The sequence below is a fragment of the Taudactylus pleione genome, unplaced genomic scaffold, assembly GCF_031769625.1.
Source record: "Taudactylus pleione unplaced genomic scaffold, aTauple2 ptg000039l, whole genome shotgun sequence".
NCBI classification, from domain to species: Eukaryota; Metazoa; Chordata; class Amphibia; order Anura; family Myobatrachidae; genus Taudactylus; species Taudactylus pleione.
This window is the reverse complement of record NW_028284441.1, coordinates 6,059,533-6,086,274: the sequence shown is the minus strand read 5'-3', so window position 1 is coordinate 6,086,274 and position 26,742 is coordinate 6,059,533. Positions and strand designations below refer to the sequence as shown.

General features: G+C 42.7%; 1 protein-coding gene across 1 annotated transcript in view; it reads right to left on the bottom strand.

Moving 5' to 3' along the window:
* Nucleotides 1-26,742, bottom strand: part of LOC148538577 (sodium- and chloride-dependent neutral and basic amino acid transporter B(0+)-like) — a 71,625-nt gene that overhangs the window by 24,744 nt on the left and 20,139 nt on the right. The window contains exons 4-6 of the mRNA XM_088452596.1: nucleotides 15,259-15,420; nucleotides 11,932-12,052; nucleotides 5,578-5,710 (exon numbers count right to left, since the gene is read on the bottom strand). Coding sequence (XP_088308722.1) covers nucleotides 5,578-5,710; nucleotides 11,932-12,052; nucleotides 15,259-15,420 — 416 coding nt within the window. The remainder of the gene's footprint in view (nucleotides 1-5,577; nucleotides 5,711-11,931; nucleotides 12,053-15,258; nucleotides 15,421-26,742) is intronic.

Here is a 26,742-nt window from a genome sequence, read left to right as displayed (position 1 = left end):
CCGCATCGGATATCGCAGATGAACATCACTAGGGCTTGCTTCTATCGAAGTCCCTGACCCTGGATGTGATTTTTAATCCATAACAGTGATCCTTAATTTCTTATTGCCGTGATAATCGTTGATAAGAAATTATAATTATCTGGATCAAGTCCCAATAATGAATCCCTATGTGTCCCTATGTGACAGTGTCCAGATTGTTACTCCTACTCTTATCTATTACCACAGTATATGGTGGCACCATTTGCAGCAATTAGGCTGCATACAGGGGCACATAAGAAAGTAAATGTGTATTTTGTGAGCTATAGGGGGCAACTCAATTAGCTGCGGTAATTTGTGCGTGCTAATTGATCCCCTGGGGCTATTCAATTAGCCCTGAAGGCAGCCCGCAGGCTGCATATAACAGGGATTTTTTTGGGGGTCTGATCAGAGACAAAAAATGAAGTCCCCATAAAATAGCCTGTTAACGGGTGAAGAGACCCCTTTAACAGCATAGATCCATGAACTTATCACAGATTCTATTTGTTAATGCCCGTTAACATGTGTTAACGACTGTTAACACATTAATTTAATGGGCTGTAAAAAGAGCTTGGGTGAAAAAGGGTCTGAAATTGAATTGCTCCAGATGTTAAAGCCTGAGGCTAATACCCTTTTTCAGCCCAGTTACATTAATGGGCTACTGGAATTCGTCCCATAGCGTTGCTCAAGGACAGTCAGGAATTTTTATGAAATGGAGAAAATGTGGATCAATGCCGCTAGTTAACTGAGGATGTTTGTATTTCGTGTGCACTCATTCCTGTGCGTAATCTGCACTAAGAGAAGGAACTCCCCTATTTGGCCCTACTCCTCCCTTTAGACAGCAGATCTTCTAGCACCCCTGCATATGTTGCCAATTTGAACTACAAGAAAAGATGCATTTGTGCAAAAGTAGGGATAGGACATATATGCAGTATGTATGACAAATGTGAAGCAAATTATCTTTGTCACTTTCTAGTAAGGATGAGGTACTGGATACTGTAGTGAAATATATTATCTGTAACCACTAATATAATGTAAAATGATGAAGAATATCTCTCAGGTATGTTTACATATGTAAGCTCATATACTTCAATGCGCTTAATTTTTAACAATTTCTTAAAATGTGGCAGCTCTCTTATATGATCCCAACCAGCAAAGACCTAAATAGACAAATGACAAAGACAACAAAAGATAGTGCTGATAGTGTAGTGTGTTATTAAAACTGGGAACAATTCCAATTAATATGTGTACTTTAAAGACATTTCTTAATGGTTTTATATAGGGGTGTGCACCGGACACTTTTCGTGTTTTGTGTTTTGGTTTTGGATCTGGATCTTTCTTCGTGTTTTGGATCTGGATTGGTTTTGCCAAAACCACCCTTCCGTGTTTTGGGTTCTGGGTTTTGTGTTTTGGATCTGGATTTTTTCTTAAAAAATAAAAAAAAAACGCTAAAATCACATAAATGGGCCTTTTTTTGTTCCTACGCTATTAATAACCCCAATAACATTAATTTCCACTCATTTCCACTCTATTCTGAACACCTCACAATATTGTTTTTAGGCCAAAAGGTTGTACCGAGGAAGCTGGATGACTATGCTAAGCGACACAAGGGGGCGGCACAAACACGTGGCCCATCTAGGAGTGGCACTGCAGTGGCAGACAGGAAGCCAATCAGCGTTATGGTGCCCATTTGCATGTAGCACGAACCCGGGAGATCCGTGCTACATGCATCTGTGTGATTGGCACAGAGCAATGACAGGTCCGTGAGACCCGTCTGTGCTGCTGTGGTAAAAAAAAAAAAAAAAAACCTGTGTAAAAAAAGAAAAAAATGGCGTGCACCCCCCCAAAAAAGAGCAACCAGCCCCGGGCATTAGTAACCCAGTGCTGGGTGTGCTTAAATACGGGGGACAAACGACGTAGGGGTCCCCTGTACTTAAGCACAACCAGCACCGGGCTAGTCAGAACCAGCGCTGGTTGCCAAAATACGGGGGACAAACGACGTAGGGGTCCCCCGTATTCTGCGCAACCAGCTCTGGGCTCTGATCCGGTCCTGGTTCTGGAAATATAGGGGACAAAAAATGAGTAGGGTTCCCCTGTATGTTCCAGAACCAGCACTGGACTTTTTCTAGCGGGGGGCTGATGCCACAGCCAGGGGAGCCCTTTCACCGGGCCCCCCAGCCGCAGCATCAACCCTGACCGCTAGTCAGCCCAGGCCGGGGATCCCTGGAGAGCTGGGGACCCCCCCCAATAAAGGGGTCACCCTCTCCAGGGCACCCCAGGCCCAGGCTGATAGCCCGGGGCTATCCCCGCCACCCCTGGTGGCGGTGGGTGGCGGGTTGATTGTGTGGTGTGGTGTAAATAAAGAATATCAAACATTGTCTTTACAAGTAGAACTGCAAGTCCCAGCTAGCCTGCCCCGCATGCTGGTACTTGGAGAACCACAAGTACCAGCATGCAGGGCATTAAGGGCCCACTAGTACCTGTAGTTCACCTGTAAAAAAAATGTTTAAAAAAACACAGGACACACACACCGTGACAGTATAAGTTTATTAAACATACATACACACACACACATGTACACATACTCACCTATGTAACCTGTAGCATCGGTCCACTTGTCCGGTAAAGTATCCATAGGGGACCTGTGAAAAAAAACATACTCACCATCTCCTATGCGAGGTTCTGTCCTCTTCGTTCCAAAGTAGGCATCCCTGGACTTGGCAAAAAAAAAAAACGAAAACGCGATCCACGAACTTAGTACCGTTCTATAGAACGGTACTTCCCGAATGAGAGCTTAGCGGCGGGGTATCACCATGGAAACCCCGCTGCTAAGCGTTCATTGGCTGAGAGAGGTCATCTCCCGTCTCTCAGCCAATGAACGGCTCCCTCCATTGTAGTCAATGGTGGGAACCGCAGGGTAAACTTTAATAACCTTGCGGCTCCCAGCATTGACTACAATGGAGGGAGCCGTTCATTGGCTGAGAGAGACGGGAGATGGCCTCTCTCAGCCAATGAACGCTTAGCAGCGGGGTTTCCATGGTGATACCCCGCCGCTAAGCTCTCATTCGGGAAGTACCGTTCTATAGAACGGTACTAAGTTCGTGGATCGCGTTTTCGTTTTTTTTTTTTTGCCAAGTCCGGGGATGCCTACTTTGGAACGAAGAGGACAGAACCTCGCATAGGAGATGGTGAGTATGTTTTTTTTCACAGGTCCCCTAGGGATACTTTACCGGACAAGTGGACCGATGCTACAGGTTACATAGGTGAGTATGTGTACATGTGTGTGTGTGTATGTATGTTTAATAAACTTATACTGTCACGGTGTGTGTGTCCTGTGTTTTTTTTAAACATTTTTTTACAGGTGAACTACAGGTACTAGTGGGCCCTTAATGCCCTGCATGCTGGTACTTGTGGTTCTCCAAGTACCAGCATGCGGGGCAAGCTTGCTGGGACTTGCAGTTCTACTTGTAAAGACAATGTTTGATATTCTTTATTTACACCACACCACACAATCAACCCGCCACCCACCGCCACCAGGGGTGGCGGGGATAGCCCCGGGCTATCAGCCTGGGCCTGGGGTGCCCTGGAGAGGGTGACCCCTTTATTGGGGGGGTCCCCAGCTCTCCAGGGATCCCCGGCCTGGGCTGACTAGCGGTCAGGGCTGATGCTGCGGCTGGGGGGCCCGGTGAAAGGGCTCCCCTGGCTGTGGCATCAGCCCCCCCACTAGAAAAAGTCCAGTGCTGGTTCTGGAACATACAGGGGAACCCTACTCATTTTTTTCCCCTGTATTTCCAGAACCAGGACCGGATCAGAGCCCAGAGCTGGTTGCGCAGAATACGGGGGACCCCTACGTCGTTTGTCCCCCGTATTTTGGCAACCAGCTCTGGTTCTGACTAGCCCGGTGCTGGTTGTGTTTAAGTACAGGGGACCCCTATGTCGTTTGTCCCCTGTATTTAAGCACACCCAGCACTGGGTCACTAATGCCCGGGGCTGGTTGCTCTTTTTTTGGGGGGGGGCACGCCATTTTTTTCTCTTTTTACACAGGTTTTTTTTATTTTATTTACCACAGCAGCACAGACGGGTCTCACGGACCCGTTAGTGCTCTGTGTCAATGACACAGATGCAAGTAGCACGGATCTCCTGGTCCGTGCGTGCATCTGTGTCATTGAAATACACAGCAGCACAGACGGGTCTCACTGACCCATCTGTGCTCTGTGTCACTGTCAATCACACAGATGCATGTAGCACGGATCTCACGAGTCCGTGCTACATGCAAATGAGCACCATAATGCTGATTGGCTGAGAGCCGTGACAGACGGCTCTGTCAGCCAATCAGCACTTTGCCCATTAAAGGCAAAGGCATTTTTTTTTAAATGGCCGCTCGAGGCAAAACCTCGAGATCCGACAGCAGATCTCGAGGTTTTGCCTCGGGAGAGGGATCCGGGGCAGACAGGGAGATCCGAGCTTGGGCTCGGATCGCCCCGGATCCCCGAAGTTCGGGTGGGTTCGGTTCTCAGGGAACCGAACCCGCTCATCCCTAGTTTTATATGATGTCTTTAAAGGTTAAATCTTCCTTTTAATCCAAGATAGACTGGAGGCAATTTCCTATTCAGAGATTGGTACAGGCTGAACAGCCGTAACTGGACGGTAGTGCGCTCTGTGCCAGCTCCGCCCCTAAACATGTGCCTTATGATGTCATGCCTAGGAGTGGGGCTGCCAGTTCTTGGAATTAGAGCTCTGCCCGGAGCATCCTAAGGACTTCCCAGTCAACTCCACAGACTGCAGCGTGCCTGCCCGAAGCATCCCAGATGGACCTGCAGTAGCGTTACTGACTGCAGAGTACTGTTCCAGGGACCCTGCAAGCCACGGTGCCGCCCCAGAGCCCTACACCCTTTGCAACGGTACAGTTTGCACACCATTAGTTACGGCCTTGAGACTGAAGTTGTTCTCTGAAATTAGAACCAAATGCACCACAAAACATTCTCATAGTAGAGTATATGGTAATTTACTTACATAAAGATACATTAAAAACTTGTACATGAAATAAAAAATAATAAAGCATATCATAATTAACCTTTTTTACACCAATATTAAGAAATAAAATTCAAACTTTGCACTTAATTAAAATAAGAAAACTATAGTATAAATGCTTTTTTGTTAACATGCTGCTTTCTGGACCATAAAGTACTGGAACAGTCTATTCCACAAGGGTTTTTAGAAGTGGAGATTTTGCCCATAGCAACCAATCAGATTCTACTTATCATTTATCTATCTCCTTCTAGAAGATATAGCTAGAAACTGATAGGTTGCTATGGGCAACAACTCCACTTCTAAAAACCTGCACTTTAATAAATATATCTCTATGAGTATATTTTGTGGTGCATTTGGTGTTGGACTATAATTTCACAGATATACTGTATATGTATTCACACCACTTATATACTGGACTATAGCATAATTCTACATTAAGCCTTTTGGAAGGTCTAATTAAACCACAAAGTGAGTGGTGTCTGCTCCGGTATTAGAAACCTACAGCATATTATTGCAGCAATGCACATTTACCTTTCCAGAAGACTGTATTCCTTTCGCCAATGCAGCAACAGATATAATCCATGCTAGCAGCAGACATAGGGCTAAGTGCCAAACTATCTGACCTGTCTCGTCCATGCCACTCGACCGCTTTAGAGCCACTTTACTGAAATAATGAAAACAAGTCAGTTGAAATCTAAATACATTCCCACATATATAGTATTCCCCTATTGCATACTATAATGTTCATATTGATATTGAAGAATGACGTATCATTGTTTTACCTACTTTTTTTCTCATGTATCAAACTCTTAATTTCCAATAGATTGTATAATTGTGAGCCGGGCCCTCCTACCCCTTCGCTGTCTGTTTATACCCATATTACTGTGTTTGTTCCGATCTCTAATGTGCTGACAAGTCTATTTGAACTTTCAATGATACTGCTAAAACTGTACTTTAATTTAACTTCTCAAATTAATTGAAGCATTTCCAGGCATTTAGTATTGTAAATTGTATGGTAGACTGGGCCTAATACGCTGCTTGGTGTGGCATCTGAAATGGTTCTTTTCTAGTTTCTGACACAAAAACATTTATTTAAGAATATTGTAAGTGACAGATATTGTCCCTGTAAGTTGCACCTGCCAGCTACATTGATGGAGGCTGCATTCTATTGAACACAAGAGGGGAAGAAATTATCTGTTGCACTGGGAAACATTATTTGGATAACTCAATAATGATGTCCTAGGTATCACAATCTTATTGTAATTCTGTATCCATTATTGTATGGGCAGTGCTACCACAGACAACATACAGTACACTTTTGGAGGAAGATAGAAAAAAGAAGTCTGCATTTGGTACATAGAAAATAACAAGTACTGAGGTCATGGGATAGACTCCTAGTATTGTGTAGGACCCCCCTCTAGCCTGGAGCAGTGCAGCAACTGGACGTGGCTCCGATTCCACAAGTGGATGAATGACCTGTGGAGAGATGATGACCCATGTCGTCTGGATACCTTCCCACAGCTCCCTGATATTTGTAGGTGCAGAATCTTGGATGTGGTTGGACCTCTCCGCCACGTCCCATAAATGCTCCATTGGGTTCATGTTGGGTGATCGTGGTAGCCATGCCATTCACTGGAACTCTCCAGAATCAGCTGTGTGCCTCTATGTTGTCTTCTATTGCTATGATAGAGTTAATATGTGTACTGTACCGCATCTATTGGTGCTAGTGTATGGTGTAGTTGAAATTAGCTAGACTGCCCAAAGATCCAATGAAATAGCTTTTAATTAGAGTAGGTAATATTACAACAGTATAGAAGTTATTTGAATTTTACTTTGTTCAAGATACCATGTATATTTGTGCAGAAACCCATACATATTAGGTAGTCTCATAACTTAAAAAAAAATTATTGTAAGAGTATTCGCTAGTCCATTGAAATAAGGAGAACTTTACCTGTATAAGGCGGAGCTATACATTAGAGATGAGCACCAAATTAGCGCAAGTTTGGATTTTTCCTAATGGCTATCCAAAACACATAAGAGCCAGATAGCTAATACGATAAAAAATTTCCAGATCTAAGTGTAACCAAGTAAATCTGAACTGCTCATTTCTATTATACATTAATAAAACACTGGGTATCCACCCTTAATTATTGTGTTTATGTATACTCCAAATAGTACAGAGGTATTTGAGGATCATAAGTGGTCACTTGTTGTACGAGGTAAATTTTCTTAACCTCTATATACACAGGTAGAATTATGAGAATTAAATCTTCATATATTTCTCAAAGGAGGCACAAGTATTTATATTTTTCTCATGTTTGCAAATGTCAAAATCCAATTCAAAGATAATAGTACCTATCAGGGCCGTAGCTAGGGTAGTGCGGCCGGTGCCATAGCACAGGGCACCACAGGGCAGGGGGCACTGTTTGGGCCTGTCAAATTTCTGTTTATTATAATTCTTGCTTGTAGCTTCCTCTTATTTCATCCCCAGCATCTCCTGGCCTCTCCTATCTCTTCCCTGGCCCTTCCCCATGAAGCCATGGCCCTTTTTTGGGTGCATTATGTCCCTTTGAAAAAATGAGGGGGCACCAATGCTCTTTCTGGCACAGGGCACCAAAAAGTCTAGTTACGGCTCTGGTACCTATATCATATATCTTGACTGAAATTCAAAGTACTGATGCACTGTTCTAATTCAGTTCTGAAGAAATGTTGCTATCAGATCGTAACATATCACCTAAATTGTTTTTTGCAACATTCTCTATACATTGTAGCTGTGTGTCACTTGTACAGAGTATAGGAAATTGACAATTCATTCCCCAGCAACTCCCAAGGTGTTAATCCACTATAGTGAGTGTTTATCTGATGGAATACTGTACAAGCCAGACACAATTATCACATTATAATGCTTCACGGTATGTGCATTATAGGGTTAATTCATGTTATCAGGGAAACTCCTTATTAAGTAGCGTTGGTGGATAGATCATGCCCTAATGCCACATATCCACTAGGTTATTAAACCGGGTGATTGAACAATAATGATATCGTAATCGTTCAATTGCTTTTTAATCGTCTGCAAATTGGGCATTTAAAAGTCAAAAACGACAAGCGATGCGCGTGCCCGCTGGACTTTTTTTGCCTTCTATCATCGCCCGTACATGCTGGTCAACCTGACAATCACGTCAGGTTCAGCATGTATGGGGATGATGGATGTGCCTACGACCGAACGTTCAGTGTAGGCACATCACAGACATAGAAACGACAGCACGGTTACAATGTCGTAATCATTCTCTCGTTTCTATGTCTGTTAGTGGATACACACCTTTAGCGGAGTTTCTGTTCATGTGAGAACAAATTATTCAGTCCCTCTGCTTTGGCAGTAAAAATTACTCCTGCTATTGATTGTATATATCTAACCTATCTGAAATGTTACAGTATTATAATTAGTTGCTGTGTAATGAACCCACTGTAGATTACCAGCACAGGAACTGTCTTGATGTGTATAGAAGTTAAATAGCTGTGCGGTTCTAATAAGTTTTATTGTGGGCTGACTGTGCTGTAATTAGCAGACACAGAGATAGTTTGTGAGTATGGCACAAGAATGGCGTGTCCTAAAAATTAAGACTTGGGGACATATTTAACAAGCTATTTTTTTCCCCTTGGACCCGTGCTGCAAAAATAATGATAACTGTATGCTAATGCACGGATTAGACACACAGTTCTAATCAGATCACATATTGTAAATCACATTTGAAAGAGCTGAAACACTGACTCGCTTTTGCTATTTAGCTTTTACGAGGCTAAACAAAGTCAGCAAACCTGAAATCCTTTTAAATGATCTCAGGTCTATTTACTAAGCCTTGGATGGAGATAAATAGGGGTATTCAATATGGGAGCAAAAACATCGTTTTTGCGTTAATATCGCACCTATGACGTCATTATCGCAGGTTTTAGTTTTACACTGTATTAAATTTCAAAGACTTTTCGCAGGTTCGAAAAGTCTTTGAAAAAAAACGGGGATAACTTTTCACCACTGAATAGGTGGCGAAAAAAAGTGCAGAATTGGGGTTTAGGGGTGCAGGCTTAAAAAAAATAGCCTGCACCCCTGGGAATGACATTTAAAAGATAACTGTGTCAAAAAAAGTTGAAAAAAAATAGGGACACCCCAAAAAATTATTAAAAAAATTGGGGTGAAAAAAAAAATGGGAAAAAATTGTTTAACAATAGGGAAATAGGTTCAGGGCTATTCTGCAAGTATGCGGCAGGTGTTTTCTAGAATAGATTTATAGCGGCAGGTGCACAAGTGCAGAATTTTTAAAAACTTACTTTAGGGACAAAAATAGCCTGCACCCCTGGGAATGACATTTAAGAGATCACTATGTCAAAAAAAAGTTTTAAAAAAAATAGGGACACCCCAAAAAATTATTTTAAAAATTGGGGTGAAAAAAAAAAAATGGGAAAAATTTGTTTAACAATAGGGAAATAGGTTCAGGGCTATTCTGCAAGTATGCGGCAGGTGTTTTCTAGAATAGATTTATAGCGGCAGGTGTACAAATGCAGAATTTTTAAAAACTTACTTTAGGGACATCAAAATATGCTAGTACCCATTTTCATGTACCCCAATTTGATGGGACCACTTAAAAAAATAAAAAAATAACCTAAGTGCTCTTCTGCATCACTTATTCAATGTTGGAAAAAAACACCTGCTGCGGCTATTTAATCCCCGACTTTCATTTACAGGCTAAAACGGGGGTACCCATAGTGATCCCCCATGTTTTTACAACTTTAGGGGGGTCCTACAATTTTTTTAAGGAAAATTTCATAACTTTACGCAAATCCCACTTCGCAGGCTCCCGTTTTCGTTAGTTTTATATGGGGATAAGCGGGCACGCGCACGATACTTTATCCGAGGTAAAAACTCTGATATGAAACGTAAACTTCGACAGCGAAGTTTACGTTTCATATTGAATTCCCCTCATAGTGAATGGAGATAAATTCCCAGCCAATCAGCTCTTAACTATCATTTTTCAAACACAGCCTGTGACATGGCAGTTAGGAGCTGATTGGTTGGGACTTTATCTCCATCCAAAGCTTAGTAAATGGACCCCCTAGTAGCCAAATAACATGTGTTGCATCATAGGGATGGACACCTAGATGTCCAGCCGGCTGTGACACTAGTAAGGTACAGTATGTATTGGTTAGAAATGTCTGTTGGGAACTCTAATGCCTCGGGATTGTATAATAGATTCATGGAAATATGGGACATGGAATTTCTTTTTAAGGATCCAAAGAGGACAAACTCATATTTCTTATTTATAACATACAATAAAATATCACTGTGATATCATGTGTGATAAACAGTATTAAACAGACCAACGCAAAAGGCTATACAAATCTATAAATATAAAGAAAAACGCAAGTTATATAATACTCAAGAGTATGGGGTTACTATGGGTCTTCAAATGGTTTTTTGTCTACTGCTTAATTCATTCACTGAATTGGATGCATCTGCTCAGTGGTAAATCTGTTTCATTCACCTCTAAAGGACACTAGATAGCAGCAGTGGTAACATACAAGCAGGGCCATATCTAGGGGTTATGTCAGCCTGTCATAGTCAAGGACTTGACTAATACCCCTTTCACACCAAACTAATAACCATTATTGCCGGGGCAATTTGGGTCCTGGCTTATTGTGAAAGGGTCAACCCGAGTTGTCCCAGTAATCCAACCCTGGTCGCACTGACCCCAGGTATGGTGAGTAAGGCGCGACCCAGGTCAATTGATCCGGGTCATGTCTAATATGAGCTGTTTGGCAGCTGTGGAGCAGTCACTACCCATTGTTTTATGACCTCATCTTTCTGAGCCTGAAAAAAGTCCATTTGGAATGTCACACACAGGTTGTGCAGGGCTTAAACGAGTTCAGTGTGAATGGGGTCTACTCGGGAATAACCCTGTCCAAGTACAATGTGAAATTGGTCTGACCTGCTTGTGACATGAGTTGATAAAAATCCAGGTCAGACCCAGCATTTTTGTGTGAAAGTGGTATAAGTGAAAATTTTACTTAGCTGCGTTTCAACGTCATGACATCTGGGCTACAACATCATGGTGACTCCATGTCAAAGTCCAGAACCAGGAGCTTGGTGCAAAAGGTGAGGTTGTGTAATTTACAGCGATCCTTCTCTGAAGTTGGCCGGCTCGACCGGCATATGTACAAGGCAGCCATATATGTGTTTGGTGGCATTTGTGCTAGAGACCATATACTCACTGATAGATCAATGTAAAATATCATAGCTATGAGAATAGCTCATAAACTTACCCCTGTACACACCTGCAACATGTATAAGATACACAGGATCAATTAGGTCAGTTGCAAGCAGTCTTGGTACATGCCTACAGACATGCTTGCTCTGTGCCTTACTATATGATCCTAACATGTCCTTCAATGCAGTGTGAGAGCTGTACAATCCACAATACATTCACGTACGGGATGGGTACCGGATGCTGTCGGTCAGGATCCCGGCGGTCAGAATCCTGACAGGGTTAGGATACCGACACCTGTTGGTCGGTATCCTAACCCTCCCTCTCCCTTCCCGCACCCTAACTTAATCCTTCCCCCCTTAGTACCTAACCCTCCCCCTGTGCCTAACCCCTAACCCTCCCCCTAACCCCGCTATTTCCCTTCATGATTCCGGCGGTCGGGATTCCGGCGCCGGCATTCTGAGCAATGGGATCCCCTGCGCCGGTATATTGAACATATCCCTCATGTAATGCTAGATGGCCATGTAATGTCTAGAAAGTGTTTTGTCTCCAAAAGTTTTGACATAAGTAGCAAGGAGCTATAGTTATCAAACCAAACACTATCCGCCTTCTGGATAACCATCATACTTACTCCCAATACTGTTTGCTTGGTAGCTCTGTGGTGTTGTCGTTGGAGCAGGTGAGGTTGTTTTCATGTAGCAATGACACATTCATTATTGCTGTAGTGTTATCCAATGTTACATTGCATAAACCTGGAAAGGAAATGTTATTTTGGTTTCAATATATAAATAGGAATTGGTATGATTTACCGCTGGACGCTTGGCTGTGGTTCGACTCCTGACAGCAGTATCCAGGCAGCAGTGAAAATCCTGATCATCCTAAGGTAAGTATTTGCTAACCTATTGTACCCCCTAACCCTCCCTTAGGGGTGCCTAACCCTAATCTCCCCTCTAAGTGCCTAAACCTAACCCCCCTTCCCCGCTGCCTAAACCTGGGGGTGCCTAACCCTAACCTCCCCGCGGGGGTGCCTAACCCTAACCCCCCCTTCCCCTAGCCTAACCCTAACCTCCCGGGGGGTGCCTAACCCTAAGTCCCCCCGGGGAACCCTAAACCTAACTCTCCCCCCCGCGGCTATCTTTGCCCGGCGTCCCTTCGATCGGGATGCAAGGCGCCGGTCTCCCGGTGTAGGTCTAAAGACAGGCGTCAGCATCTCAATGTCTGTCTTTAGACCCGTGCCAGGATTAGACAGTCGGGAAGCCGGCGGTCGGGATTAGGTCCGTCGGATTCCCGACTACATACATCATAATAGATTTATTTCAATTTGACATATGAAAGAAAAGGGACATTAATTTATATATGTACAATATGTTTCTTCAACTACAGTCACTTTCTTCCATGATACAGAAAATAGGTACTCCCAAAATATAGTCAGCACTATGACAATCACAATGTCGACACCATAATGTAACATATAATAATGTTGACATGGAACACCCTCATCCCACAATAAGCTAATATTTACCTATGATATTATAGCATATAAAACTGTGAGCAAGACTACATCAGAAATTAATTCTGTTTATTTCACAACTTTGCAAATTGTATTGCTTCATGTTATCTTTAATATGAATTATTGTTTTTAATATTTCAATGGTACGGTACACAATTTTAATGAATGAAATAAAGGTTATATTTTACATATCAACTTCTATAGCGAGCCAAACAAAGAGACAATCCTTTTCCTTTTTTCCTCTGCATATATTGTCTTTGGCAGCACCCCCGCATGAACAAGACACATTATGTGTCATAAGTAATAATTTGGGGTTACATATGAATTTTTAGAGATACCTACTAATGCAGAAGTTCTCAAAATATCCCCTTCCCTCATTTACATTACTTTAGCATTAGGCTTAAAATTGGCTGCTGTTAAGGGGAGGGAGCTGGGAACACAATAACAGCAGCGGCAGCAGCAGCACACAATGCCGGCCAGGGAGAGAGCAGAGACCGCTACTGCTATTATTATGTTCACACCTCCCTCCCCTTAGGAGTAGCCCAGCTGTGAACTATACACAGGAGCTGCCACCTGCACTGTGACCTGCAGCTGGCGCTGGCCAATCACCAGGGATTGCTCTCCATGGATCCACCACTGTTTATTGGAGTTTGAGCTTTATGTCCCAAAAGTAGCTGCTGTTACTGCGATCATGGAACAGTAATAGAGCGCGAGCGCTGTGTGGGGCTAATCATGCTGTGACTACTCAGTATCATAGTGGAGGAACGAGCCAGTGAAATTATGTGATGTCAGTGATTTGCTTTGGTAGGATACATAAATGTTCAGCAGTGGTTTAGCAGCAGGGATCCCAATGGTAGCAGCTGTACAAACCTTAGAGCTCCTGGGAGTCCAGTCTTGACAGATATTTATAATATGGGTGTTGGGCTACTTGTTTCTTTGGGTTGGGTATGGGATGCAGGAGCTCAAGATAAAAAACAATTGCTTGTAAGAGTGATTGATCCACAGAATAAAAAATGGACAGTTTTTGTCCATCTAGACAAAACCATTGTGTCTGAAATAGCCCTAACTCTCCCTCCGCATTGCCCAAATCTAACCATAACCCCTAGTGCCTAAACCTAACCCAGCCACACACACCATAAGCCTAACCCTCCACCCTTATTGCCTAACTCTATCTCTCCCCTTTGTGTCTAACCCTAACCCCAGTACTGACTGTCAGGAAGCCGGTGGTCGGGACTCTGACAGGTGTCATCCTAAGTGCCGGCATCCCGACTGTCGGTATTATGACTACATCCAGGTTCTTTAATCTCTTTGCCACCAGTGAAGCAGTAAGTCTTGTAGGAAAATTTATTTTGAGAGATGTGCAACACTGCAATGGTTTCCTGTGACAACAAAGGGCTTCTGTGTTTTGTAAAAAGGCATTTCTAGGAAATACATACGATTTACCGTCGGCTGCATTGCCGGCAGTTCTAATCCCGACAGCAGCATCCCGGCAGAGGAGGAAATCCCAATCGTCAAAGGTAATGTCAGCGCCCGGCTTACCTTCGATTGGTAAGCCGGGTGTCGGGCTCCCGGCATAGGTAAAATCACAGGCGTCGGGATATCGACGCCTGTCATTTAACCCTTTGCCGGGATTAGACAGTCGGGAAGCCGACGGTCGGGATTCCGTCCATTGGCTTCCCGACCGCTTCCCATTTCTAGCAATGTAACAGGTAACAAGGTGGAGGAAGGGGAAATCGGCTTGGATAAGGGTGACCAGGCAGAGAAAAGGCACAAGAGTGGATAACAAATTGTAGACAAGCATTGTGTACAAGACAGGAGACAAAGGAGGTGACATTGTTTTGCATTCTCTCGTTGAACGCGAGGATGAATGAGGGTGTCCTTTGCTGATTGTGGGTTAGATACAGGATGCACCCCAGTAACGTACGTGGGTTAGACATAAGTTTAGTTGTGTGAGACTGATCTATGTAATTGAGATTCAAGGGGTGAGAAGAATATTTTTACCCCCCCAAAAAACTACTTTTTACATGTCCTTAGATGTGGAGTAAAGTGCTGATCTATATATTTGTATATTGCAGGTTCATGTTATACACACTCAGATCTTCTCTCATAGCCATGATTAAATTAAGCTATAAATGAGGATAATCCAAATAAACCCTTCTTAAAGTGGTGTCGGCTAGCTCTGACACTTTTACTCTGCAAAACAGACACATTTCCAGCTGGATCAAGACTTCGGCAGCTCCAAAGTTCAGAATGAGGGTGTGCCGTGGGTATGCTCTTTGTTATATGAGCATACAGTATAGTTGATCTTACAATAGAAATGTAACCATAATACTGATGGATTAAATGGTGCTTCACCCCTTCTCCCCGACACAAGAGTCATCCCATTCCCATGTGCTCCCTTCTCATTCATCCATGACTAAAGTTATCAATAAGACTAAGCCTACTTACCACTTAATCCGCTGCGACAATTACTATCTGCCCACTCAAAGCAGTCAGACCAGGGCAGGTAACTTCGAAACGATGCAAATAAATAAAACAGGCTGTAGGCAATAATCACATTGTAGTAAATAGATACTAGTGTTGATATCAGCACCATAGTAACTCCAACACCTGGAATCGAAAAACAAATAGTACTGTTACTGAAGACAACAAGACAAAAAACTGTAGCTGCATAGTGAGTTTGAAGACTTGTCCATTGTTCAGAAAGTGATTGGTGAGTGTAAGTAAGTAACATATATGGTAATATGACATTAATTAGTAAAGGGTACTGGCAAATCACCACCATCCATCACCCCCTGGCCTCATCTAGCCCCCTCCCAGCTCAGTCCCTCCCATCCCCATACCTCCCCCTCCCCACTCCGTCCTGCCCCGTCCTTGCTGTATACTTGCCCCGGCCTGTGCCTGGTGCAGAGTGCTCCTCCTCTGTCCTCACCAGCTGGTCTGTCCCATCGCTGCAGGGATCGAGTGCCGGTCCCACTGCACATGTCAGAGACTGGACAGACCTTAGCCAATGATTATATAGATAATGTAGGCAGTGGAGTGGTTCAGTACAGGTTATAGGTGAGGAGTACTAACAAAGTTGGTACAGCGGGGGTGAGGATAAACAGCATTGTGCATTAGTTACTGGAGAATACGGGAAATCATGTATTGCATTTACTTAATTACACTACTTTCATATATTTGCCAGTAACTAATAAGTAAGTAATCAATTACTCGCTGGCAGAAGTGTTCAATGTATAGATTTGCTATTTATGAAGGAGTCGGAGCCGGACTGTAATAAAAAAGAGAAGTCAGAGTTGAAAGTTTAATGTGCTGACTCCACAGCCCTGCAAGACAGTGTGTCAGCCATGCAGAAGTGGCTGCCAAACATAGATGTAACTAGGGTGGTGCGACCAGTGCCATGGGCACTGTTTGGGCTGTCAATTTTCCTGTTTATTATCATTGTCACTTGTAGCTTCCTCTTCTTTTATCCCCAGCATCTTCCCTCACCCTTCCCCATGAGGTCTTGGCCCTTTTTCAGGTGCACTATCTTATGTCCCTATCTTATAAATTGGGGCGGGGGGGGGTCACCAATGCTCTCTCTGGCACAGGGCACAAAAAAATCTAGTTACGGCTCTGCTGCCAAACATCACTTTCACCATCAGGTCATATTATGCACCAGGGGTCAGGCACCACAAGTGGTATGTCTCTTGACAGGCTGGTGTGCACTACCTGGGATGCGTTTGCATAAACACACCCATTATGTACAAGACACGCCCCTTCCATCCTCTTTCTGCATCTCTAAGCATACGAAGGTTTTATCTAAAAATGCGTATGAAGCTACATAGGCAAAGATGCCAATACGTTTGTTGTGCTCATGCTCAACACAAAGGAGCATAATCTGCACCCAATAAATGAGTTTATTGTCAACTGAACAGTATATGAGGCCCAAAATGTGTTACGGACAAGTGTGTGCATGTGTGTGGGACAAGCGTCCCATCCTGTGATACATTCCCTCTTTGGTCTGCCTTAGCTCTGCTGTGATGCCTGTCCTGTGCTTACAGTCACAGTATATGACAAATTTTCATTATTTATATAGATTCCAGTATAAGATCTAAGCATGAGAAATGTCATTAAGTGGCTGCCAATGGCCCGTGTTGTAACATGATGCTTGTCAGTGTTACTATTTAAGGACAATTATGACTGCCGTTAACTTGTTGATCCAGTCTGGTAAGGTTGCTCAGTAAGAAGATTCAGATTGTTAACCAAATATAGTCCCTGTAACCATCTATGAGATACTAGATTTATATGAAGATATAGTACACTCTAGTAGAACGTAGCATGATACCAAGATAGGACACGTATAGCTCAGGGGTCGGCAGTACAACTGTCATTCAGTACTGACAAACTAACTACATACAGAGGAGGAGGTGCCATGTACATTTACAAGTACAGTTTAGCAAATAGAACAAAACATGTGATTGGTTGTTATGGGGTACAGCCACATTTTATTCATAGTCACCTGCAGGACATTTTGTGGTCGAGCAGCCAATGAGAAGATGGGGGGAGGGGTGTCACTGTTACTGTTACGGTTAATTGATTATGACAGCCAAATCAACCATCACTACATGCACAGCCTCTGGTCCCAGGGATTTTTAAAAAGGTGGAATGGTGGAAACAAGACGAGTCTGAAGTTTTTACCCTTAGACCCTGCAGACCCTGCAGTCAAGTCAAGAAAATAAAGAGAATGGGCTAGCAGGATCATTATGTTTAGTGTTAGAGCAGAAATGGCATGCTGCTGTTTAATATTATATTATACATGCGACCCTCCCCGGCTTCACACGGGAGCTATTTCATCTCAGCAAAGCCCCCTGAATCTCATTGCAACCTACACCATGTCACCACAATCCCCTGCATCTCACCACAACCCCATGCATCTCACTTCTGCCCCCCTGCATCTCACCAGTGTCACCACAACCCCCAGTGCTGCTGTCCTGAAGCTGGCTGGGGTCTGGCCACTGGGATAAGCAGGAGAATCATGGATTAGACATTTGTATTGCAGCTACCATAAGCATTATCAGCAGCATGTCCACTGGGCTGGGGCAAGGCTGTAACTAGGGTGGTGCAACCGGAACGACGGCACAGAGCGCATAGGCTCTGTGGGTGTAACCGGCCGCATCCACCCGCTATCATCTTTGTCTGTACCGCCCGCTGCAATGTATAATAGTAGCGGTGCGTCCGGCTCCATCTCTGCCGGGGGTACAGCTACTATTACATATGGCATCGTGCTGGGCAGCGCAGCAGCTGCCAGCCCCTTTTGGTCCACCCCTACCCTATCTCCTGCAGTGTCTCTTGGGACTGGGAGCTATGTCATGACGTCTCTAACAGTCCATTCCCACAGTTCCCTGCGCCGAAGAGCTGTTAGGACGGGCGGGGGTGATGGGGCTGACTCTGACAGCTAAGCAGGAGTCAGGACTCAGGAGGTCAGATAAGACGGCAAAGGCAGAGCGAGCTCAGCTGAGTGACGGAGAGCCTACAGTACAGAACCAGAGAACAGCAGTGAAGCAACAGTGCAGCACCCAGTGACAGTGGGGATAAGTGCTGTACAATAGCCACAAAACTTAAAAACCAAGCGCTTAAAAAGAACCACATAGGTTCGAAATGCGTTGGAGAGTGAAGGAGGATCGAAGGAACTTCAGCAGCAAGCGTGTCACCAGATCCTCAAAGCCGCCCAAACGCCTGACGTCATCATCCTGTGCCGCGGGCTCCACACAGCACGAGAGTATTGCCGCGAAGAACTAATCCCTGGAGGGAGCAAGTACTTAGCGGTCCCCCATTAGTGCGGGCCCAACCACGTGACAGTCGTTATCGTCATCAGGTACCGTGGCTACCAACATACAAAAGGAAACCCCGGAGGGAGAAGCCCGTTACGATGCAGTAAGGTAGGGAAAGTTGGAGGCTGGCCATATGGACTTTTTACATCGGGACATTGCTGTTTGAATTTTCTACTCCACAAATTGGTCTGAAAAGACTATAAACATCACTAATTTAATGAATATATGATCATTTGAATAGTACATACAGGGCTTAGAGCCCGTTGTTTAAGTAAAGTCAATGCTATGCTATGATTGATATCCAGAGAAACAGCTATATCTATAGACTTAATGTTGGATATTTTTAAAGTCTGTCTTTTCTAGGAATTTTGTACAAGCGCTTGGTTTTTAAGTTTTGTGGCTATGAATAGTGTATACTGAGCAGCTATATACATATATTAAGCGCAGCACACACATATTGTATTTAAGTGCTGTACAATGTTATTTAATATTACAAATATAAATTGTACTGTCAGTAATATTCACATCTTCATTGAATCATGAGGGGAATTATTAAGGAAGGTTATTTCACAAATGAAATAGAGGCACAGGGAGGAAGTTTGGGTGGTTATTAATGGGCAGGTAAAATTGTTTTAGACAGAGTGAGGCATATAGAGGGGTTTTGGGGGGGAAATAACAACTGAGATTTAGTCACGACCAAGAGGCCATGGCCCCTCCAGTTTTAAAATAAGTGTGGGGCGGCACCAATGTGCTTTTTTGCACAGGGCACTACAATGTCTAGTTACAGCTCTGGGCTGGGGCACCTGTGCATATTTCTGCAGCCTCCATGTGTACCCCTTCCCGGTTGCCGAATATGGCGATGAGCATTCTCCTCTTTGCACAATGTACCCTGTATTTCCTAGGTTTCCTGTTGAGCTTCCTTTCTGTGATGCCCCTGTCTAAAAACAGCGCTGACTTCCATGGGAGGTACCTCCTTTTCAACGAGGGCATGTGGCTGAGCGGGAACTTCACTCTGAAATGGGAGCACTGTGAAGGAGTGGTGGCCGGAGTCTGCCTGCAGGTTCAACGTATGGATAGATGTCAAATCCGATGGTTACTAACCATAGATGTTTTATGTTCCGATGGTAGTGTATTTTCCATTTGATGGTGGTGGTCTGATGTTTTCCACCATCAAATGGAAACCATGTAATGGTGTTCCGATGGTTGTTTTTTTTAAATAAATTCCTGATAGCTATGCATTTCCTGTCTCCTTCCGGGTTACTGTGTCTGCATCAGAGCGTCTTCATGGGTCTCTCATTCTCTGTCTGCTGCAGATGTGACACTGCTCAGTCCCTTACTCACTCTCCTCTCCAGGCTACTGCTAAGCAACAGGGTACATTGCTATCGCTGATTGGCTCAGTTTCAGATGCTCTCTTGCTGCTTCAGCACCATGGCCAGCTCCTATACAGGTATGGTGCAAGATGTGTTTCTGTGACTTGCTTCACTAAAATCGTCACTGCTTGGCTACCTTTTGTCCCAGATGAACAAACCCTTCCTCGAACAATGCTGTATAGAATTGTGAAAACCCCATCAAGATCCATATGGTGGTTCAAGAGATTAGCCCGAATGAACAGGCAGACCCCTAATCTAAAGACTTTATTAAAAGTATATATGCTGTGTGTGTATATATATAAAATAAGAGAAATATGAAACAAATCACCACTGTGGTCAAGCACTTCTACCATCAACGTCATGATCCTAATCACAAATTGAAAGTGTTCTGTTTAGAAAAAATTAAATTGGGTATAAGAGGAGGAGATTATATGAGCGAATTTTTGAGGAAAGAGAGTGAGTGGACCTTTAAATTAGGTTCCCTCTCACCTAATGGTCTCAATGAACACATAAACTACAGTGTGTTTTTATAATGCATATATGCCCTGTATCCTCATTATCTCTCCCTTTTTTTGGTACAAGTCAGTATTATTTAATATTAATGTAAGACTTCTGTTATCAATTTTATTATTTTTGTTGATCACGAGTGTGATCTGACCTATGATAGACCATCTTTTGCCCTTTGCCAATCCACCACAATTATACACTTTATATATTAAGTATTTATCATGCACACATTTTTGCACATATAAGGGTTTTTTTCTGGGATTTTGACGTGTCTTTCATAGCAACATTTATCATTATTATTATTTTTTCACTTTTTTACTTTTTTGCTTTTTCAGTATTATCCATTTACTTTTGTGGTTATATTTGTGGTTATTTTTTTTAGTGTTTGGTTTCACGTCTTATTTTTCACCATTTCTATCACTATTCACATAGTTTTTCAAATTGTAACAACAACGTTTTCATAATTCGACACCTTACACTATTTAGACATATGGATTTATTTACCTATGTCTATAATCAACATACCCTTTAATTGGAGATTCACACTATAGCACTTGGTATTTGTGATTTCACCTTATATGTGTTATGCATGTTGGTATGTGTATACATAATATGCATTGTACTTGTACTAGGTTATATATATTTACATATAGTCACCCTTTCACAAAAAAATGTAATCATTTTTTTTTCACTATATATACGAATAATTTTGATTAATTTTTACATTGATAAATATTGAATTATTTTTATCATTAGAACTCAGCAAATTGAGATAAGTAGAATTAAACTCTATGCCAATTATACCTATCAATTTAATATAAAAGTTATATATTTTAATATATATATATATAGTTTATTATTTCTTATTTTTATTCATATTCTTATATTTACATTTTTTCTAGTATATTGTTTAGTCATTTATAGGATTAATAATATATGGAACATTGTTTCATCTTACTTAACATATGGTATATCAAACATGTGAAATTTAAATTTATGTTGATATATCAATGGTCTGACGTTCATGTATGATTCTGGTTTCAATGGGATTCAAACTGATTATCATTATTACTGTTATTCTTATTTATTTATTTTTATATTTATTTAACATTTTTAATTTTATATATATTTTTATTTATCAGCTGCTGTATAATTGGTGTGTCCTCTCCATTATAGGGTAGATTCTGCATGTACTTTGTTTAAATTTGGCAGTTAAATGATATTTGGTTCTTTCACAATATTAATTAATTCGTTTTTTTTCCCCTTGTGACCTATAACAGAAAGTAAGATTGCATTAGATGCAAATTATATAGTATGTCCAAGAACAGGATACCATTGCAAAACCCTCTACTTGTACCCATGTTTTTGCTTATTTAAACACCTTTTGATCTTCATCGTTGTGAGTGCCGCCTCCTTCTTTTATTTATCAGTGTGATGCTATCAAGCACCACCGTAGGAGAAGTCCTGTGTTTTATATATATATATATATATATATATTTAAAAATGATTCCGAGGTAACATACTTTTATAGGTATACAATCGGGAAGCCGGCTGCCTTAATACCGGCAGCCGGCTTCCCGACTGTCATATCCCGGCGAGGGTGAAATGCCGGGCGTCCCCAGCATCCCCATTGAAGGGATGTCAGGCGCCGCGAGCGGACAGCCGCGGGGGGGGGGAGGGTTAGGTTTAGGGCACCCCGGGGGGGACTTAGGGTTAGGCACCCCCCCGGGAGGGTTAGGGTTAGGCTAGGGGGAGGAAGGGTTAGTGTTAGGCACCCCCGGGGGGGACTTAGGGTTAGGCACCCCCCTGGGGGACTTAGGTTTCGGCAGCGGGAAAGGGGGGGGTAGGGTTAGGCACTTAGAGGGGGGATTAGGGTTAGGCACTTGGGGGGGGGGTTAGGGTTAGGCATCCCTAAGGAGGGTTAGGGGGGTTAGGTTAGTAGATACTTACTTTAGGACGATCGGGATTTCCAGCGCTGTCGGGCTTCCGCTGCTGGGCTCTGCTGGTTTGTCGGGCTGCTGCTGCTGGGATTCGAACTCCCAGCAAAGCGGCCGCCGGCATATCATACCGATACCCTTTTATATGAAGATAGAGTGCACTCTACTAGAACATAGCATGATACCAAGATAGGACGTGTATAGCTCAGGGTGCGATCCAGTGCTGACAAGCTAAGTACATAGTAGCGCAGAGAAGGAAGTGCTTTGTACAATTACTTCTACAGTTTAGTGAATAGAACAAAACATTTAATTTCAAAGCAGAATTGGAATGTTGCTGTTTATATTTATATATAACACATTATTCCAAAGTAACGTAAGTGCATGCTACAGCCACTAGGTATGATATTGCATTGTATTTTAGCTCAGGTTACCAATTGCTGGATGCAATAGCACGGCCTGGCTCCGCTACTGTACTATTTTATTTACTCTGGGTGATGGGAGTGTTAGGAGGTTCTGTGCATTCATAAAGAATATGATATAATATGACTGATTGTTGAAAGCCCGATAATTACATTTTGTCATATATGTAGTATATTAATATGAGTTATGAGGTGTGGCGATAGAGAAAACTATAGTTCCCAGATTTGTAATATGTCACACTGGTTTTTTCAGAATTTAAAATGACCTCAGAGTTGCTACATAGAAGTGGAAAGTTCTACAAATACAGACATCTATCTCTTGAGTGAATTAGACCAAAATGAAATGCTCCAACCAAAATGCAGCTTGAGACATAAAAGAACCAATGAATATCACCAGACTTCACAAAAAACATGGGTTAAAAATAGAAGGCAGTTCAATCAAATAGCGCAAATGGTACAAACATTCAGACATAACAATAAAGAAGCAGTTTGTGGAAAATTCAACCAGCGATAGAGTTTTCAAGTAAAAACTCAAAAACAGTCTTAAAAAGAAAAAAGAAAAAGGAACTTGCTCTCTCTCTCTCTTTTACATTCTTGACTCTTTCAAATGATGCTTGGTGGAATGGGTAGGATCCAGACCAAACAAAACACTGGATAGGAAATAGGATTTCTCCCATCTGTTTTATATTCTCTAGTGTCCCTCATCTTGGATGAGATATTGGCTGGATTTCTGTTTGCAAGAAATGGGTGTTTCTGGGCGCAACATTGTGGTCGCACACAAGAGATCCTTCTTGTGGGAGTGTCGTGGGCGTGTATCTAGGGCTCTTTGCTATTCCTAGTCATGCCTATGGGAAAGGGAAGCCCATTTCTGACGGATCTCTTGCACCCAGCATGGGGCAGGTGCAAGTGCCGATACTAATGATGACGGTTGCAGCTGTGGATAAAAACATGGCCAGTGAGCATGGGCGTAGCTATAGTGGGTGCAGGGGGTGCCATTGCTCTGGGGCCCTGGACTCATTTTCCCAGAGACCTGTGCATGCGCAGTAGATTCTGGCAAAAAGACAGAATCGACTGCGCTAACAGAGAGGATGGGGCCTAAACGGAGGCTGCAAATCGGCCCCCTCCTCTCTTAAAACGCCCCTGCTTCATAATAATCCTAGACCTTGGAGCAGCCCTTAATACAGTAATTACTCTCTTTCTTTACACTATTCAATCTTTAGGCCTCCTTTCATTTTATTGGATTCCCTCACACATCTTGACTCAAACATTTAGGAGCTAATTTAGAGCTGAACATACGAGTATGTCTGTATATTTGTGTAAGATACACATTCTAATACTTTGCATGAACACTACAAATGTGTATGCATGTGTCTTTTTAGCTCAAAGGCGTGGGCGTGAAGTCTCCCAGTAGTAACCTCCCTTCAGGAGGGGAGGTGCACTTACAAAACAGGTCTCCTCAAACCTAGGAACAATGTATAAACCCACGCCAGTGAATTGTAAAGTCAAAACATGCTCATTAAGATTTATTTTATTAAAGCAGAGCAGTCAAACTGGATAATATTTTGAAAGAAGCAAATGTGTTATCTTGTTAGTCTGCCTTGCTTGAATACATTAGGGGGTCTATTTATCAAGCAGTGAAAAGTGTGGAGAAGTGGACCAGTGGAGAAGTTGCCCATAGCAACCAATCAGCTCCTACCTATTATTTTATAGACTGTACTTGATAAATGCTACTTCAAAGCTGATTGGTTGCTATGGGCAACTTCTCCACTGGTTCACTTCACCACACTTTTCACTGCTTGATAAATAGACCCCTAGCTCTTAATGAGCATGTTTTGATTTCACAATTCACTGGCGTGTAGCCAATCTTCTTTTTGGATTTACACACTGCTTATGTCTGTACAACTTACGTATAGCAGACTTGTACCTCCCTATGCCTGAAGAGGCAGAAAGGGGGCAGTCATGGGCAGGCAAATTTAGGGGTGAGTACAGGAAGGACATGTTCATACAATGCAATTATATGTCAATGTATCCCCAGATATTGGACACTTCTTGGATCTCTTGTGGGAGCTGAAGGACTAGTTCAGTATTAAGTGATTATGGCCCTCATTCAGAGCCGCACGTTACCAACAGTACGCTCGTTGCGTTCCGATGTTTGACTAACCGCGCATGCGTCGGTGTTACACTGCGCATGTGCGTACGGCAGATTGCGAGCTTTTTTTCTCTCGTTCCTAAAATAGCATACAGGAAGTGACATGTCAAATGTGATTGACAGAACAGGGCGTTTTTGGGTGTTGACGGGGGTGGAGATGGAAAAACGCAGGCGTGGCGAGGCGTTTTTGGGGCGTACATACATTAGCAGATGCGAACGTCAAATGTGTTCGGACCGTCACATACGTCACTGGAACATCCTCTTTCCCTTCAAAATTCTCGCACAGTTTAGGGTCTGGATTACTCGACCACATTGGCGATGGCCTTCTCCTCCGTCCCGGGACTCCATGATGTTGCAGCGATTAATCGCGGGTGGTCACAAAAGCAATTAGTGTTGTATTGAAAACCGGCTTGGTATGTGTTTGGCAAGCAGTTTATTGGGATAGCACAAAACCGTACGCAGGTGGAAATCATACCTGCTAATGTCAGGATTACACAATCAATTGGCGTACATTTTTTGGGGGTTTTTTTGGCCTCAATTTGTTGTTTATGGCCTATTGTGACAATAATGTCATCATGTTTTAATTAGCTCCCCTTTTTTTTTTAATGTGGAATTTGCATCGTTATGTGATTTTTTAAACGTTCCATCTGTGGGGAAAAATGGAAGCCATTATCCTTTGGTTTAAAATGGGGTTTGTTTTTAGGGGGGGCAAGGGTTTACTTACCGCCGTTTGACATCCCGGGCTAGACGGACATAATCACCCACTCTATTGACAGCAACGGCTACCTCTTCCCACATTCTCCACTTCTGGCTTAGACTCATATTCCTGTCTGCCTGTGGCAGGATGTCCACACACTTCTGGATTAAAACCTCCATCTCCTTTCTTGTGAAATGTGGCTGCCTTTTTTTTTTGGCCGCTTTGGCCGGAATACTGGGCCCAGCAGCCTCTTCCATGTCATCCTCCTCACCTATTTGTGTAAATTTACAGAATTCACAAAATCACAACTTGCCTAATCTTATGTTTCAAATTAATCGTTGATAGAAAATGCATGAAAGACTTACCGCCTGACTCTTGGGCATTTTTTCCCTGGTCTGTCGCCATGTCTGAGGTCCAAACAAGAAATACACCAGAATTTGAATGTGTTTTCGTGACGTATTTATACATGCGTCCTTATTTTGCGGCCGCATCATTGATTGTGCGGCCCTATGATCCCTCCTTAATTTGTGCGGGAAACGAAACATTATTTATGGCTTGGTGTGTCTCAAGTCGAGGTGGCGTTTTTGGATTGTTGGAGGTTATCTTGGCTGGAGTTTATTGATTGCGTAGAAAGGAGTTGGAGGTTGGAGATTCGTTTGTTGGCTAGATTTGCGTTTTTTTTTCCGTTATCTTTGTTGGTTTATATTTTTGGGACCTCGTTTCTTGATTTGGTAAGTTTTGTGAAGTCTAACTTTTGTTCAATTGTTGTTTCATTGTGTTTCGTATATTTTGTAATTTTTGGATCCCTAATTTCTTCTATTTTAGATTTTGTTTATTTTCGACCCCAAAGACCTTTTGATTTTGCATCTTAGATATTTGCTCTTGGTAAGTCCATTTTTTATCTTGTATTTGCAAACTAATTAGCGCATTTTTAGTAGTTACTCTTGTGACTTGTATTAGCGAACTAATTAGCGCATTTTTAGTAGTTACTCTTGTGACTTGTATTAGCGAACTAATTAGCGCATTTTTAGTAGTTACT